Raw genomic sequence first — 17,799 nt, 5'->3', positions numbered from 1 at the left:
TGCGCCGGGGGGAGGCCGCGGCTTCGGGGCGAAGCGCTAGACGGTGGCCGACGAGGTCCGGCATGGAGCACCTGGAGCGCTGCGCGAGGCTCCTGCGGGGGACGCTGGTGCGAGCGGCGGTGCGGCGCTACCTGCCCTGGGCGCTGGCGTTCTCCATGCTGGCGGGCTCCGTCCTCAAGGAGCTCTCCCCGCTGCCCGAGAGCTACCTCAGCAACAAGCGCAACGTTCTCAACGTGTAAGTGAGCCCCGGCCCCGCCGCCGCCGCCGCCCCGGTCCGCAGAGCCGGGCTTTAGCGGCCCCGACGCCCGAGCCGTGGGCCGGGGAGCAGGCGCGTGGCGACCGCAGGGACCCGCGAGCGGCTGGCGTCACCCGCAGCTGGGGTTGCACGCCCGGGCGGGGAGCGACGGGCGGGGCCGTGTGTGTGTTGGGGGACGGGGTGCGGTGGGCGTCGGGGGAGCCTCCCCTTGGAATCGGAGGCGGCCGGGACCTGTTGGGGGTGTCAGGCCTCCCCCTCCTCCCCTCCCCCCCCCCCCACCCCGCCTGTGACCGTATCCATCACCACCCAGGCAAGGACCTGCCTTCTCCTGGCCCCCAGCCCTGGCGACCCGGCCCGGCCTGCGAAGGAACCCTCGCTCCCAGCTAGTCCCGGAGGAGGGGCACCCTCCGGCCTCCGACCTTTACCCTGCATGACCCTGCATCTCCTTGGACCTTCTCAGCCGCCCAAAGTCCATGGCAGTAGCCCAGGAAAGCAACCAGCTGGGCTCTTTGAGACATCCTAACTCCACCCACTCACGCTCGCTCTCTCTCTCTCTAACTGGTGGCTTTCAAGAGTTTTGCACAAAAACAGTGTTGCATTAGTGAAGTTATAAAACTGCCTTGAAGGGAGCTTAGATTCCTCCTTAGAACGGCAGACTTACAGCGTCTCCCAAAAGGCAGCCCAGCTTTGCTTCATCTACTCAAAACCCTGGTTTCTCTCCCCAGCAGTTTTGTCAAGTGCCTGGCAGGTCTGGCTCTGGCAAGGTCCTTGCATATATCATCAGCCCCAGGGAAGATGTGAGTGACAGGCTCTGGAGTGGTGTCCGAGCGGCGATTGGAACCCAGGAAAAAGTCGTCCTGTCCTTGACTCCCCCTTCCCTCCTCACCCGCCCCCCGTGGCTGCACTAAGAATAGATGATGATGATGAGTGTAGTTGTAGCCCCAAGTCTCCCTCCCGTGTGTTTTCCGTGGCTGGTCCCCAGGTCAGCCACTTCTGATGAGCAAGGGGGGCAGACAGGCAGCTGCCACTTCATCTGGCTCCGGGTGAGCTGGGGACCCAGTGGCCTGGCAGACAAGTCCCTGTTTGTGGGTAGCCATGGATTCTGACATTTTGTTCCAAGCCTCTGTGATGATTGGAGGGAACCACTGAACCATTGGCTGTGGGAGGGATTTTGTCTTTATTTTTATTTTTTATTATTTATGATAGTCACAGAGAGAGAGAGAGGCAGAGACACAGGCAGAGGGAGAAGCAGGCTCCATGCACCGGGAGCCTGACGTGGGATTCGATCCCGGGTCTCCAGGATCACGCCCTGGGCCAAAGGCAGGCGCCAAACCGCTGTGCCACCCAGGGATCCCCCTGTGGGAGGGATTTTTTTAAAAAAAATCACTGGGTCTCCTTAGCTCTATTTTACAGCTAGGAACACTGAAGCCTGGAGAAAGTCATCAGAGCAAGTTGAGTCAGAGTCAAGACTTGAACACAGTCTTTTTTTAAAAAAATTTTTTTAGAAAGATTTTATTTATTTATTCATGAGAGACACAGAGAGAGAGGCAGAGACACAGGCAGAGGAAGAAGCAGACTCCCTGCAGGGAGCCTGATGCGGGACTCGATTCCAGGACTGCGGGATCTTGCCCTGAGCCAAAGGCAGACATTCAACCGCTGAGCCACCCAGGTGCCCCGAACCCGGTCTTCTAGCTTGAACTCAAGCTCTGTTCTTTTTTTTTTTTTTTTTTAATTTTTATTTATTTATGATAGGCACACAGTGAGAGAGAGAGAGAGGCAGAGACACAGGCAGAGGGAGAAGCAGGCTCCATGCACCTGGAGCCCGATGTGGGATTCGATCCTGGGTCTCCAGGATCGCGCCCTGGGCCAAAGGCAGGCGCTAAACCGCTGCGCCACCCAGGGATCCCTCAAGCTCTGTTCTGAGATCATTGCTGCCATGTAAGAAAGAGCCACAAGTAGAAAAATCACAGGCTTTGGGGCTGGCCAAACCTTGATTTACTCCGGGCTTGCTGGTGGTGTGATTGTGACCCTGGGCAAAATTACTGAACTTTCCTGACCCTCACCTTCTCTAGAAAATGGTGGCAAATGAGACCTTCTTCTCAGGGTAGCCATGAATATCCTGTGTGTCCACCATCCCAGGGCCTGGATCACAGATTAAGATCACAAGCCCTGGAATCCAATCCTAGCTCCACCGCTTATGATCTCTACTTTGGGTATGATACTTCTGTACCTCAGCTTTCTTATCTGTAAAATGAGTATCATAACAGTACCTACCTCGCAGAGCTGTTTAAGGAGTAAGGAGTTATTATATTTGAAACTTAGTAAGTGAAGTTGTTATCTGTAGTTTTTATCAGCTTTTCTTATTTCCCCTCCCTTGAGACTCTAGAGACCCGAGTCATGACATAGTTTCCTCTCTACCGTGTCCCCTCTCTTCACTTCCACTTTCCTCTCCTGCCAGATATTTTGTCAAACTGGCCTGGGCCTGGACCTTCTGTCTCCTCCTGCCTTTCATTGCCCTCACCAACTACCACCTGACAGGCAGGGCTGGCCTGGTCCTGCGGCGGCTGAGTACCCTGCTGGTGGGCACGGCTATCTGGTATGTCTGCACAGCCATCTTCTCCAACATCGAAGACTACACGGGCAGCTGCTACCAGTCACCAACCCTGGAAGGGGTCAGAAAGGAGCACCAGAGTAAGCAGCAATGCCACGGGGAAGGAGGCTTTTGGCATGGCTTTGACATCTCAGGCCACTCCTTCCTGCTGACCTTCTGCGCCCTTATGATTGTGGAGGAGATGGCCGTGCTGCATGAACTGAAGATGGACCGAAGCCACTGTCTCCACACTGCCATCACCACCCTGGTGGTGGCCCTGGGCTTCCTGACCTTCATCTGGGTGTGGATGTTTCTGTGCACGGCCGTTTACTTCCACAACTTGTCCCAGAAAGTATTTGGTACCCTCTTTGGTTTGCTGGGCTGGTATGGGACCTACGGGTTTTGGTATCTGAAATCTTTTTCCCCAGGACTTCCTCCCCAGAGCTCTAGTTTGAATTTGAAGCAAGATAGTTATAAGAAGTAAAAGCAAAACAAAAGGGGTGATAGTAGGACAATGGCTAATATATATATTTTTCATTATTTTATTAGTTATTTGACTAAATTATCAATCCTGCTTCAGAGAGGAAGCTTACCAGGCAGTTTTGGGGAGCGGTGGTGGAGGCTGGGGAGTGAGTTTAATTCCCACACTTCTTGGCCATGTCACTTTGTGTCACAAGCACCACCATTCCCAGTCAGGCACTTTCTGTCCCTGGCAAGACTTGACCTTAATCTGGAATGTTCCTTTTGTCTCTAGAGGGCAGAGCTAAGGCTCAGTGAAAGGACAGAATCAGGAAAGCCTCTGCTGTGTGGCCAAAGTGGAGGCCAGGGCCTCAAGACCCTTCGCTGCTGTCATTCTCTCCCTGATTCTGGGTGTCTTGTATTGTAATGGCTGTTAACACTGTGGTTTAACAGTATTGCCCTCTGGTCAGTTTTGCATAAGCACTTATTTCCAGCAGGGTTTTTTATAAAACAGCCAGCTGCCTGAAAGACACTCTCCAGTCATGGTATTCATTTATCCTCAGAATGTTATGTATTGCAACTGACTTGTGATTAGTTACCAAAATAGTTAAACTGGAGTGCCTCTCTGGCTGAGTGTTGGGTGATATTTATGTAACGAACGTTGCCGGTTTACTGTCCATGTTGTCTATTGTGTATTGGTTTTTGGAACAATAAGGTTACCTTTTTTCCCTATTATTTTGAGCAAATGCTTGATTTTTTTTAATAACAACTATGGCATTTGCTCTTTGTTGACAAAACCCCTGAGAGTAATCCACAACTTCAGGGCTTCACTTTGGTACGTGTGTGGATAGATTTGAGTTTTTGTTTTTGTTTTTTTTTAGAACACTAATTTACTTTTTATAATCCAAACTCTTGGCTTATGGTATTAAATTCCACCTCACTTTATGGGCTGTTTTCTCTATTAAAAATAGAAGCCGAGGGATCCCTGGGTGGCGCAGCGGTTTGGCGCCTGCCTTTGGCCCAGGGCGCGATCCTGGAGACCCGGGATCGAATCCCACGTCGGGCTCCCGGGGCATGGAGCCTGCTTCTCCCTCTGCCTTTGTCTCTGCCTCTCTCTCTCTCTCTCTCTCTCTCTGACTATCATAAATAAATTAAAAAAATTAAAAAAAAAAAAAATAGAAGCCGGGGTGCATGGCTGGCCCAGTTGGTTAAGTGTCTGCCTTGGGCTCAGGTCATGATCTCAGGGTCCTGGGTTTGAGCCCCACGTCTGGCTCTCGGCTCAGTGGGGAGCCAGCTTCTCCCTCTCCCTCTGCCATTCCTCCCTGCTTGTGTTCTCTTTCCCTCTCCCCCCTTCAAAGAAATAAATAAAATCTTTAAAAAAATTAAGAATAAATCCCAAAGGCAGACATTTTAATAACAACTGGATGAATTTTAAGCTGAATCAGAGTAACTTTGCAAAATGCATACTTGCACTGACACTTTCCTGACCACACATCAGTGGTATAATCTGAACAGTGTGCTGATAAGCTCATTGATCAGTCTGCAGTGGCCCAAGGAATTTTTACATTTGGACGAGATTATGATAAATCAGAGGTGAAGGAAAATGTCTTCCATTACCTTCAATGGCAAGGAGCCAACCCATTTGCAAAAATGTCCCTGTTTAATATTGGAGTGACTTTGGCCCCCACCCTCCTACTTGTACCAACACCAGACCAAACCTGGGCCTGTTCAACTCGCCTTGAAATCGATCTTTTCTGTCCCCTTTGCACACTTCTCAATATCCAGCCTTGTCCTTCTGTGGCCTGTCACCTCCACCCACAAAGGTGCTGTTATAGCTCTGTTGATAGGACAGCCTGCCACCCACTGGCCCCCGCAGGCTGCGTCCTTAGGCCTTCTGTACCCATCCCCTTGCACTTTGGGTAATCATCCTGGAAGCTTCCTTGATGTTCCTCCTCTCCCCACACCAAGTTAAGCCTGATAATAGCATTAACTGACAAGCACTATACTTGACTGCCTTAACTCAAGCTTAGATTGTTAGGAGCTTGAGGCCTGGAAAATCTTCAGGGTAAATTGTATTTCATACAAAGATGTATTTAAAATATGTAGTTGGTATTCCATCAGGTTGCATGTTAATTCATATCCATCAAAACGTGAGCTGGGATACATTGTACCCAAAAGTGGCAGAAATTCTGGCACTGAGATTTCAGAGGTGTCACCAGAGTGCTTTGGGAGCATTGGCCAGATGTCATGGGCCCCCTGAAAATCTTTTTGCCCTCTAGAATTTCTGTGTGTAAACAGGGAATGAAAGCGGGGGTGAAGTAGGTGGCAGGGGCTGGTTGAAGGGGTTGAGGGCTCTCCTGAGTTTCATGTTCAGCACCAACAGGCAACAGGCACAAGATGACTGCACACGTTCATTTGTCGCAGCTAAATCCCCAGCCATTTCTCTCTGGCAGATCTGGTTCAGGCTCAGCATTGAGTTAACTCTGTGACAAGTGTCTGTGACTGACCTCCGTGTGTTGAGTGGTCTTCCACCATTTCCTGTTCAGTGTTAGCACCCTTGCCTTTCTCCTGGGAACATGCTCTGTACCCCTGTGTAAGATGGCATGCTGAAGCTGAAAGAGTTTGGGCTTAGGTAAACCCAAGATGTGGGTTCCAGTGTTGGTACCAGCACTGAGGGTCGTCTGACCATGGGCAAGCTTCGTGTCCACATCTGGACAATGGAGACGATACCATTAGGATTAAGGGTAATGATGTATGTAAACTGCCCAGCACCTGTGCTCAGCAGACGCTAATCTCCTGTCTCCTTTTTCTCGACAAGCCTTTAGAACTTCTTGGCTCCTTAGGAAGGCAGGGAAACAAGCCTCTACTTTCTAGCACTCAGCTAGAAGTCGGGCTACCTGGCTTTGAGCTGGATCCTGCTGCTCCGTGTTTCGAGCACCATTTGGGGTTTGGGTCTTCCATTGAAAGAGCATTGCATCATCTTCTGGAAAGTGTCTGTTGTCCCAGGTGCTAAACAAGAAGCTTTTTTTTTTTTTTTGAACAAGAAGCTTTTAAGGGCATCTGTGGTCCCAGAATGCTATGCTTGTTTTGCCTCTCCATGCTGAGGTTCAGTGACGCCTCATTCTCATGTGCATCTGTCATAGTCTGAGTACCAGATTGTATTTAGAGAATGGCTCTTGCCGCTGTTATGCACACAGAGATAGTGTGTGTAAACAAGCAAATTTAGTAAACTGGAGATAATGAAATCCCACATTCCATGTCTCATGTGGTCTTTTCTAAAATCCTTGAGAAAGCCCGGAACCTGGAAAGCTCAGCCTACTTGATGACAATGATGAAGCTCTTACTTGAGCTACTTGCTACATAGGGTGTTTCATGACTGTACTCACTCTTTCTGTGTCCTCCTAAATCCTACAAACTAAGTACATGCTTGGTCATACATCCCTTAGCTTGATTGACTTCTTCCCTCATATCCATATCTGAGGGTCCTGAGGTTTGGGTCAACGGGATTTGAGAGTTTTCCTGGCAGAAGGAGAAGAGTTGAGTTTCATGGAAGTAACACTGAAGAGGAGTTACAAAGTTTGTTCGCATGAGGTCGGCTGTGAAAGTGCCCTGTGCCCTGGAGGCCTAGACACATGTGACGGCTTTCTCTGCCTTTTAGTGCCCACTCATTTGTCAGCCTGACCTGCTTGGCACCGCGAGGTAGTGTCTGTTGAAAACTCCATGGCTCCAGGATTAGAAAAGCTCCTTACACTGCACAACTTCCCCATGCGGATTCCTTCAGTGGCGCCAAACTTCTGAGTTCATATATGAGCCGGGGGCTGATAGGGTAGGATACACCCCCTCTCTGCTGCAGTTTGTGGTCCAAAGTCCATGCCACAGGAGCTTCAGGTGTGTGCCAGGGTTTCAGAGGAGAATTTGACACATCTGTGCAGTTGAGGAATTTCCAGGCTTATGGAGAAGACACAGCAGGAGCCAGCAACCACCATCAAGTGTTCTGAGTGCTGGGGCAAGGTCAGGGCCTGGGACCATAGAGCAGGGAACAACCAGCTGCCCTGGGGAATCGGAATATTTTCACGGAACGTAACTGCTCTTGTGGGTCTTGAAGGATGGGGAGGAGTTCAGGCACTTAGGCAGAGAAGGGAATTCCAGGAAGTGAGAATAGGATGCACAAAGGCACGAAGATAGACATACTGTGGTGATTTTTACCCAGACAACACTTCTCAAGAAAACTGATAGTCCCCTCATTTTCAAGAGCAAGAGAACACATAGAAAGGACAGTCAGTGGAGGTGATGGATGGGCCCTGCTGTGATCTGAAGAGCACTCAGCTAGAAGTTGGGCTACCTGGCTTTGAGCTGGATCCTGCTACTCCTTGTTTTGAACTTTCCTGTGTAACTGGGAATTCATCACTCCCCATCTCTGGCTCTCAGTTTCCTTATCTGATAAACAGCAGAAGTAGACTGAGTAATCTCACAACTCTTCTGGTCTATTCTGTTTCTCTATTCTGTTTGGCAAAGCTTCTTAAGCTGGTTATGACTCCTATTTCAGGAAACAACATGAAAAGAAACTCAGAGCTGAGGTGGCAGCTGGTTTTCCAATGAGTGATGGAGGAGCCTACCTCTGGTTACTCTTTATCCCCGCCCCCCGCAACAGTCTGCTTCCATAGACTAACACAGCTCAGACCTGATTGCATGTGTTCATCTGGACTTACTGGACACTGGGGGGCTCAGCTTCATTCCCAGAGGGATGAACTGCAGAAGCCTTAAAAAAAAAAAAAAAAAAAAAAAAAAAAGCCTCTATACTCAAGCCATGTTTGACAGCCATAGGGGGAAGGGAGATTCTGTTAGGAGAAATCCTGTGCATTGTGGTCACCTTCTGAACTTGTCCCAGAAACCCCTCATCCAGTCTCTTGACAAGTTTTAAAATTGAACACACACAGCACAGAAAACAGGTGCTCTCATTCCCCGGGGAGAACAGGAGATGGCAAATTGGGACCACGTGTTTAGAAGGTAACATAGTCGTGTCCAAACTTAGAATGTCCAGCAATCTCCGTCTAGGGCTGGAGGACTGTGGAAATGCTTGTGGAAGTGGGCAAACAGAAGTCAAAAGACTTCATCACAGCTCTTTGTGATAGTGAAAAGATGTCAATGTTTGTTTAACTGATGCCAATCAGTCTAAACGAATTATGGTAACTGTATTAGGAACGTAATGCACTCCCTACAAAGAATCAAGGCTGTTGTATTTCTTGTGGAATCTGGAGGCAGGAAGACTTGGATCCCCACGAACTATAACTTACAGCCATGCGCCCTCAATCACATCAGTGTGTCTGAACCTCTGTTCCTGAAGCGTAAGGTGGGGATGCTGCTGCTTCATCTTCAACATTCTCGGCTTCGGTATTCCAGGAACGACGAGGGAACCAGGCACCATGGGAGGCGCAATGGTCATTCACAGAGACATGGTGCCTTCGGGGGGTTCATCCAGCTGGGTGCAGGCGATGACCTGAGCAAGTCCAAACTGTGCTGGACATCTCAAGCAGGGTGTGCCCCCAACCTGCCCTGACCTGCCACCGCTCAAGCAGAGGTGGTCTGCATAAAGCACTTAGAAGAGCAAAGGAGGAGGGTGATTAACAGGGACTGCAGCCAGACTGCCTAGGTTCAAATCCTGGCTTGGCCACACACACACATTGGCGTTGTGACTTTGAACAAGTTCCTTAACATTTGGCCTCAATTTCCTCACCTGTAAAATGGGGATAATAAAAGTACCCACCTCGTAGGGTTGCTGGGAGGATGACATGAATTGATCCTTGTGAAGTGCTTAGAATGGGACCTACTATGTGGGAAGTACGTACAGATGTCTTCAAGTGCACAGTGAGTCTCTCATGCGCCATCAACACTGTGACATATTAAAATCAGGAGAAAGAAACACCGTACACATCAGTGTCTTAATTTTGATCAACTCAGAAGTAATGAAAATGTACAGTTAATGAATGTAGAAGGCTGTGTCCCAGTGACCTGGTGTGGGAATGGAGTCCTGGAGAGTCTGCAGTCTGCTCTCAAGGCTAACTCGGGGTTGAAGGACAGAGAGAGGTGTTACCCAGGAGAGCTGAGGGAAAGGGCCATCTATTTATCTATGGGGTTTTGGGGCGCAAGGTGAAGTAGGTCTCCCCATTTGAGGAGATGTCCACTCACAGGCAAGCTCAAGACTGACTGGCTAGGGTCTCCAGGCTGCTTATTTTGGGGACCTGGGCTAGGTGCCTTATCACTGGAGCTCTGCCACTTCCCTGGTCTTCTCTGCCAGGGTGTGGCTGTCTGGGTATGTGTCTGGGGTGTCTGAGCGCTTAGGAGGTAAGTGGGTGGAGAAGCCTGGGAGCCACCCCTGATTAGCACTTAACTTCTGGAGCAAAGTTGTTCGGGCTCTGCCCAAACAGGCTGCTATTGTCCATGCCCGCTGCCCCCTCATCCCATCCTTCTGGACTTCTGCTTGTATTTCCTGAGTGTTCTGTGTCTGCCAGTTACCCCCATGCTCCTGGGGACTAATGCAGGGGCGAATGGGTGACTCTCATATGGAGGTATTAGAAGCTGCCTGTCCACACCTCAGCTTGTGATCTTAGGCAAGTCACTTAGCCCCTCTGGGCTTCTTACTCATTTATGAAATGGTGATAATATGTTTTTTTCTACCTCACTAGTCTTTGGCTTAATGAAATCATGGATGGGAAAATATTTTGTAAGTTTTTTTTAAAGATTTTATTTATTTATTCATGAGAGACATAGAGAGAGAGAGAGAGAGAGGCAGAGATACAGGCAGAGGGAGAAGCAGGCTCCATGCAGGGAGCCCGACGTGGGATTTGATCCCGGGTCTCCAGGATCCCACCGGGGTAAACCTGAGCCACCAGGGCTGCCCCATATTTTGTAAATTTTAAAATGTCAGTCACCTATGAAGGCTGCTTATTACTGAAAAGAGTTGCCTTTGCCTAGTGAATGTCTCTCTCAGAAGCCTGGGCACTGTAACCCCTTTATGTCCCCAATAACCCTGAAACGACTTGTGTCATCAATGTGCTCTTTAAAAGGCAACACTGAGTAAAATTAATAACAACTAGCATTTGTTCTGAATCTTTTAATCTGGTGCCTGACTTTTTTTTTTTTAAGATTTTATTTATTTATTCATGAGAGACACAGAAAGAGAGGCAGAGACAAGAGACTTAGGCAGAGGGATACAATACTCTATCCCAGGACCCAGGGCCCATGCCTTGAGCTGAAGGCAGACACTCAACCACTGAGCCACCCAGGTGTTCCCAGTGCCTTATATTTTTGTGATATTATCTCAACTGTAATTGCTAACAACCTAGGCCATAGAGAAAACAGAAAGATTTCTGGCTTCTCACACATTTGGCTTTATATCCCAGCTCTGCTACTATATTAGTCAGCTGTTGCCGCAATAATGCTTTATAACAAACCTCCTCCTACATGGTGGCTTATGACCACAGATGCTCACAGCTCACTGCAACTTACTGACCTGGACTGGCCTTAACTAGTAGGTTCTGCTCCAGGCCACATTCTGGAGTCCAGGCTAAAATGACAGCAAGTACCTGTGATGTGTTCTTCTTGTGACAATCACTGGGGCATGAAAGCCTAATACAAACTGAACAGCATGTTAAAGCCTCTGCTTATATCCCGTCCTTCCACTCACCTTCCACTGGCCCGAGGTGGCCACATGGGCAAGCCTGGCATTCACAGGACAGGAAACAAATTCCACCCATACTGGGACATGCTACAAACTTGCTTGGAAAAAGATCATCCTGTTAGGGAACCCAGGAGCCCCATCTACCCCTTGTGTCTTGGGCCCTTAACTCTCTGAGCCTCTCTTTCTTTATTGGTGAAACATAAATATTGATGTTTTGCAGAGTTAGAAATGATTTATGTGAGTTTCCTAGGGCATAGTGTTCACTGGATGGCAGCTATCAGTATTGTCAGCTCCATTCTATTTTATTTTATTTTTTTAAGATTTTATTTATTTGTTTGGGAGAGAGAGAATGCAAGTGGGGAGGGGCAGAGGGAGAGGGAGACAGAGAATCTGAAATACACTCCACACTGAACACAAAGCCAGACATGGGGTGAGATTGTGACCTGAGCCGAAACCAAGAGTCAGATGTCCAACAGCCTGAGCACCTATCAGTTCCATTTTATAAATGAGAAAACTGAGGCCTTGAGCCAACGTGGGAACAGGTCTCTGGGGATATGTCAGAGTGACCTGGACAAGTGATTCTGTGACTTTGGTAATGAAGAGGCTGTGTGCTGAGGAAAATACGACCTTACAGTCCTCCCCACCACAGAGCTTTCTGTGAACAGTGGAGAGACCTTTCATGATAGTGGAAACTTTGGGGGTGCCCATTACCACAGTCCAGGTGGTGGTAGTAGCAACCTAACTCTGACAGCCACACATCCCCTTCATCTCTGCATCCCTCCACGGCCCCTCATAGAAGGCCCAGCAGCTGGTGGATTCTGAGCAAATGTTTGTGTATTGACTCTTCTCATCCTCCACCCTAGGTTCTTTCTCTTCATCACATTCCCTGAGACAGACTGGGTCCAGGGAAAGGACTCTTGGCTCTAGCTCACTCATAGTAGGATCCTGACCAAACCAGACACCGCCCACCTAGGGACTCAGTTTCCCTCTTCCCCACCCGAAGCAGGTGGGTAGAGCTTCACAGTGTCTTCCAACCTGGACTTTGAGCCTGTGATTTTTTTCCAGCCATCTGCCTGGGGCTCTTCTTATTTGGTCATTCCTTGTGTTAGAGGCTGCGAGCTGTCCACCAAGATCTGTTCTCTCCTTCCTTAGCAACAGGCTGCCCAACCAGATGACATTGCCTGGTCCCTTTGCAGCTGGCAAGGCCCAACCATTGCATTCTTACCCATGGAATGTGAGTGGAAATGACGTGACTCTCTTCCAAGTGTAGGCCTTAAAATGCTGGACACATGCTCTTCCATCCTCTCTTTCCCTCCTCACCACCTGACACCTGGGCCTCACATGCCCTGCGGATGAGGACAGTGTGCTGGAGGAAGGGTGGGGCAACAGCATGGCAGGAGCCCGAGTCCCTGAGCGAAGGCAGGAAACAGATTCCAGGCCAGTCTCTACCACTTACCTCGTGAATGGGAGAACACTGAACGTCCACTCTCCTACGTCCTTGTCCTTGATGTGTTCCCCCCCTTGTTGAATACCATGTGGCAGGCACCGTAGCGATTCTGCATTCCCTGCCTGCTGTACTCCGTCTTGTCTCCTTTATTCCCACGTCTCCAGGCCTGACTTCCTTGCTCTCCAGGCAGATGCCCTGGGAAACGCGGGAGTGTGTTAGGCGTTTGGTGGAGACAAAGTCCGGCAGGGTGTCAGTCTCTGCAGGTTCTAAGAGTTGCCAGTTCTTCTAATACCTGAAGACCCTCCCAGTCACCGAACTGAGGTCGGGGCTTCTCTGTCTTTGCCATGGGCAAAGACCTCAGAGTCTCAGCAGGATCGACAGATTTCCATCTCTTCCTGCTGGTCAGCCACCCTCTTCTACCGTCCCCAGTGACCCAGGCCAAGCCTCCATTATCACTTGGGCCAAAGTTATGTGTTAAGCCCATCCCCATATTTCTGTCGTCCTATTTAGGTAGAAGGGCTATCTGGGTAGAGGAGGGGAAGCTCCTGGAACTCGCCACCACCCCCACACACTAGACTAGTTTCAACGCTGTACAATGGAGGGGTTTTGGAGAATGTTTTATTGTGAACTCTACCGGGTGGTGACCCCAACTGCTGTTTTTCCAGATGTGGTTTCTTTGCTAAAGCAAATCAACACAGTGTCTGGCACTTTGAATTCAGTCTCTGGTCCAGAAAATGTTCTCGGGCAGCCCAGGTGGCTTAGCGGTTTAGCACCGCCTTTGGCCCAGGGTGTGATCCTGGAGACCAGGGATTGAGTCCCACGTCGGGCTCCCTGCATGGAGCCTGCTTCTCCCTCTGCCTGTGTCTCTGTCTCTCTGTCTCTGAAGAATAAATAAAATCTTAAAAAAAAAAAAAAAAGAAAATGTTGTTCTCTGTATCATTTAGTAAGGACCACCAAAAGCCATTTCCCTTTACTTGGCAGGGCAGCAGTACATCTTTGCTTTCTTAACGTCAGGCAATGTCAGCTTTTTTGTTCTCTGTCGCAATCTGGAGAGAACTTGATTATCCTGATGTCCCCATAACAAAACATTGATCCACTACATTGATGACATCAGACTGAACCCAGTGAACAGGAAATAGCAAGTACACCAGATGCCTTAGTAAGACCTACGCCTGCCTGCCAGAGGGTGGTATCTTAACCCCGAGAACATTCAGGGGCCTGTAACCTTGGTGAAATTTCTAGGGACTGAGGAGTTAAGAAATGTCAGGCAATCCCCTCCAAATGAAAGACAAGTTGCTACGCCTATGCTGAGATAAAAAAGCATTGCAGTTGGCCCTCTCTGGATGTGAGAAGCAATGTACACCCATTTTTGTGTGCTGCTTCAAGTCATTTACTGAGTAATCCATAAGACTGCTGGTTTTGGATGGATCCCAAAGCAGAGTCAGGCTGCAGTGCAAGGTGCTCTACCAGCCAAGCCTTATGTTCCAGAAGATCCAATGGTGCTTAAATTGACTATGATTTAGACATGTTGTGTGGAGCCTCTAGCCAGCCCTAATAGGAAAATCTCAGTGCACATCCCTAACAGTTGGAACAAAGTCATGTCTTCTTCTGCAAATAACAATTGTCCTTTTGAAAATTAGTTTCTGGCCTGCTACTGAGCCCTGGTAGAGACTGAACACCTAACCATGAGACCGCAACCTGAGCTGCCTGTCCTGAACCAAATGTCATCCAATCCATCAAGCCATAAAGCTAAATATGTAAAGCAGCATTCTCCCAAGTGGAACTGAAACAGCTCAGACTATGTCAACTATTCCTGACACATTGCCACCTCTTCCTCACCCAACACCTAAGGCCTTGTGATGAACTCCCTATGATCAAATGATGGAAGAAGAAAAACCTCAGTTGGTACCACCTGGAAGTGGATGGTCACAGCACCATGGGAATGCCCTCAAAGACATAGGAGAAGGAAAATCCTTTCAGCAAACAGCACTTCAAGCAGTACCTGTGGCTGTCCACTGTATCTAGGTGGAGACAGAAGTCCAGAAATGTGGATCTACAGATATTCAGGGAGATGGGTCGTTTGGATGATCAAGAACAGGAATGGAAGATTGGTAACAGGGAGATCGGTAAGAGAAAGACTGTGGATGGACCTATAACAAGGGGCACAGAAAGAGAGGATATTTGTATTCTATGTGATATCCCCCACCCAGAAGTACTCACCACAGAGGAGACTTTCAACAAATAGATGGACAGCATGACTTGTTCTTTAGCTGGCATTCCCTTCCCCCAGCCACCTTAGTGCTTGCTCAATAGGCTCATATACAAAATGGCCATGGTAATGGACCTAGAGATTCTAGGTGGACACTTCAACATGGACTTCCTCTCAGCAAGACTGATTTAGCTAATACCAGTATCAAGTCCCCAGCTTGCACAGAATTCCTGATATGGGACCATTCCCCATAGGAACTAGTACACTGACCCCTTCCATCATGGAGGGAGCAGCAATTCGTATATTCCATTTATGAATTTGCATTCTTTGACCACAATGCCCATGGACACCTTGGTTCCAGTCTTGGTATTCCATACAACATTGCCTCTAACCAAGGAGTTGATATCACAGTAAGAGAAATGCAGCAGTGTAATTGTACTTATGGAACTTTCTGGTCTTACCAAGTGCTCTATTATCTAGAAGCAGCTAGGCTTATAGAACATTGAAATGGCCCATTGAAGACTCCATTATAGCACCAGCCAGGAGATACTGCTATGTTGGGGTGATGTCCTACAGGATGCAATATATACTTTGTATGAACCACAGTGCTACTTCTCCCACATCCAGAAAACAGATCCAGCTGTGCTGAGGTGGAAATGGGAGACTAGCTCTCACTATTGCACATAATAACCCATTCATGAAGATATTGTTTCCCATTCCTGAATCTTTGGACTTTGATGGTTTAGAGGTCTATAGTTCCCAAGGAAGGAATGCTTCTGTTGGGGAATACATCAATGGTAAAACTGAATGAGCAGAAGTTGGGATTGCCATCTGGCCTTTTTGATTTCCTCATACCATTGAAACTAGAAGCAAAAAGTGCACTCTACAGACTACAATGATTAATGCCGATCACTGAGGGTAAATGGGCTTCCTGCTGCAATGGTGGCGTGGGACACTGTAATAAGAAGTAGAGGATTCTCTGGGGTGCTCCATAGCATTTCCATGGCTAATAGTAAAAGATTAATGGAAGACCACAGCAGCCCAAGGACCACCAAAGTCTGAGTTCTTTCACAGGGTAAAATATCCCAACTGTGAGGTGCTGGTTGAGGAAAAAGAGAATATAGAATAGCTAGTAGGAAAAAGAGAAATTATAAATATCAACAATGGCCTTGGGATCGGTTACAGAAATGAGGACTCCGGCAGCTATGTGGATTTCCCTCCTTGCTTGTTATGTGTGTGTATACATTGCACAAAAAGAATGCCAGTGATGTAAGTTAAACTGACATTTTACTGTAAATTACAGCATATTGAGGAGTGCCTGTGACCTCTAGAAGTAGAGGAATGAGAAGAAAATCTGACATCATCCAGAGTGATGTTACTGATGAAGCTTTGTGAGAGAGGGAGTGAGGGTGAGAGCAGGAGACCAGTCAACCCCACCGGGATGAAGCATGATGTTATTGTTCTTGAATGGAGTTTAATTATGAGTGGAGAGTCAGTGTGGATGTTTGAGTAGCCTAAGGAGGGAACAGTGCCAGATAGTGACTCTGCTCTCTTATGTTTCATGCTTGCCCTGTCTGGGCCCTAGTTATATTTTTTCTTTTCATCTTGATGAACAAAAACAAAAAAAAATGGGCAAATTATTATACATTTTTGCAAAATCAGTAAACTATGCTTTATATTCTATGAGTTATATCCTTGGTTTAATGTTCTTTAGACTTTTACCCATTTTTCCCTCTGGGAGACTATGGGGCATGTTCCCTGGGTATACCCCAAAAGGCCACATCCAGGTTAGCATGAGTAGATGGTTGTGAGCAAGCTCCTTAAACTGGGAAGCCCTGTGTCCAAGTGAGGTGGGTTTAGGCATCACAGGTCAGATGGATCACAAAGGTCAGAGCATCCCAAAGTCCATGCAGAATCCATCCCCACAACCAGCAACCCAAGACCTGGACTCAACTCTTGCTTGCTCTTGCAAAGCACTGAATCTGAAATTTATGTCTTTGTATCTCTGGCCCCAAACTTTGGAAATGAGAGATGGATGGACAACATAGTTTTAGAAATGAAAAGCAACTGTTCCTCCTGAATGTTTTATTGGGGACTTTCAGTGGTTTCTAAGCATGAGCGGCAGTGACACCCAGACCCTCTCCCAACATGCAAAAGGCACAGGAAGAGTGAGACACAACCAGGGGAGGCAGCAGGGATGCAGGTACCACCCGCCCCCTCCATGTGGCGTGATGGGGCACAGGGGCAGCCCCATGAGTGATGGGCAAGGTGGGAATTAAAGGAGGTGGCTTTGGCATTAGGCAGAGAGAAAGACCCTAGTCCATCCACCTCCAGACCCACCCCTGCACTCAGGCCAGGACTGACCTTCTGAGAGAAGGCCAACATAGATCTTACTAGAAGTCGCCCTCCCATAGTGGGAAAAGTCACCCCCAGGTGGGAAGAGGATGATGGCTGCTGCCTCCAGGGGCTTCTGGGAAAGTGTCAAATAAAATACACTGGCCAAATCGGGGCGGGGGAGGGGGGAACAAGAGGGTGTGCTCATGCTGTCAGTCCCAGGCATGACCTGGTGGTTGGCCGCCACTGCCTTGGCTTGAGCCAGTGCTATCTCCATCCATGTGCAGGAGAAGAGTGGGGCCCCTTGGGGTCTTCAGGGCACCCCCACCCCCCCAAGGTCTGTGGTCCCCAGCCCCACCCAGAGGCACCACTTAGAAGAGTCAGTGTTGATGTTGGCTTTGTCCTGTGGAAGAGTTCCCTGGGCAAGAGGGAAGGTGAGGCGAGGGGTCAGGCCCTCCGAGCCCCCAGCACCTCCCAGCATCTGGGCCCTGGTGGATGAAACAGCCTGGGACTCACCTCAGATCCTAACAAGTCCCCACAGTTCCATCTTGAGACCTTGAATCAAAAGAAAAGGCATTCGTGTTTTGTTTCTGTTCTCTCTCTCTCCCTCTCTCTCTTTCTCTCTCTCTCTCACACTCACTCTTTCTCTCCTTTAGTAGAGCCGTGGCCTCAACTCACGGCATTGGCAACGTCTACTTCTAAACTATGGAATGTTTTCACATTGACGACAGAATTACTCCAAACGGGGCGGGGAGTGGCTGTCCAAGTGTTCATGAGACAGTGCATTACTGAGAGCTTGCTGGGAGTCACACAGTACAGACACACC

General features: G+C 48.7%; 1 protein-coding gene across 2 annotated transcripts; it reads left to right on the top strand.

Moving 5' to 3' along the window:
* Nucleotides 1–6,557, top strand: FITM2 (fat storage inducing transmembrane protein 2). 2 transcript variants are annotated; one of them, XR_012018621.1, is made up of 3 exons: nt 1–235; nt 2,715–4,278; nt 4,485–6,557. XR_012018621.1 is itself a non-coding variant. In XM_072801118.1 (2 exons), the coding sequence occupies exons 1-2, from the start codon at nt 63–65 to the stop codon at nt 3,328–3,330; spliced, it is 789 nt and encodes a 262-aa protein (XP_072657219.1). In that variant the 5' UTR covers nt 1–62; the 3' UTR covers nt 3,331–6,557. The 2 variants fall into 2 exon arrangements, 1 of the variants encoding a protein (XP_072657219.1); XM_072801118.1 differs by having other exon boundaries at nt 2,715–6,557.
* The last annotated feature ends 11,242 nt before the right edge of the window (nt 6,558–17,799 follow it).

Source organism: Canis lupus, chromosome 26, assembly GCF_048164855.1.
Source record: "Canis lupus baileyi chromosome 26, mCanLup2.hap1, whole genome shotgun sequence".
In the NCBI taxonomy this organism is placed as follows: Eukaryota; Metazoa; Chordata; class Mammalia; order Carnivora; family Canidae; genus Canis; species Canis lupus.
Note: the sequence above shows the minus strand (reverse complement) of the source record. Positions and strands in the feature narration are given on the sequence as shown.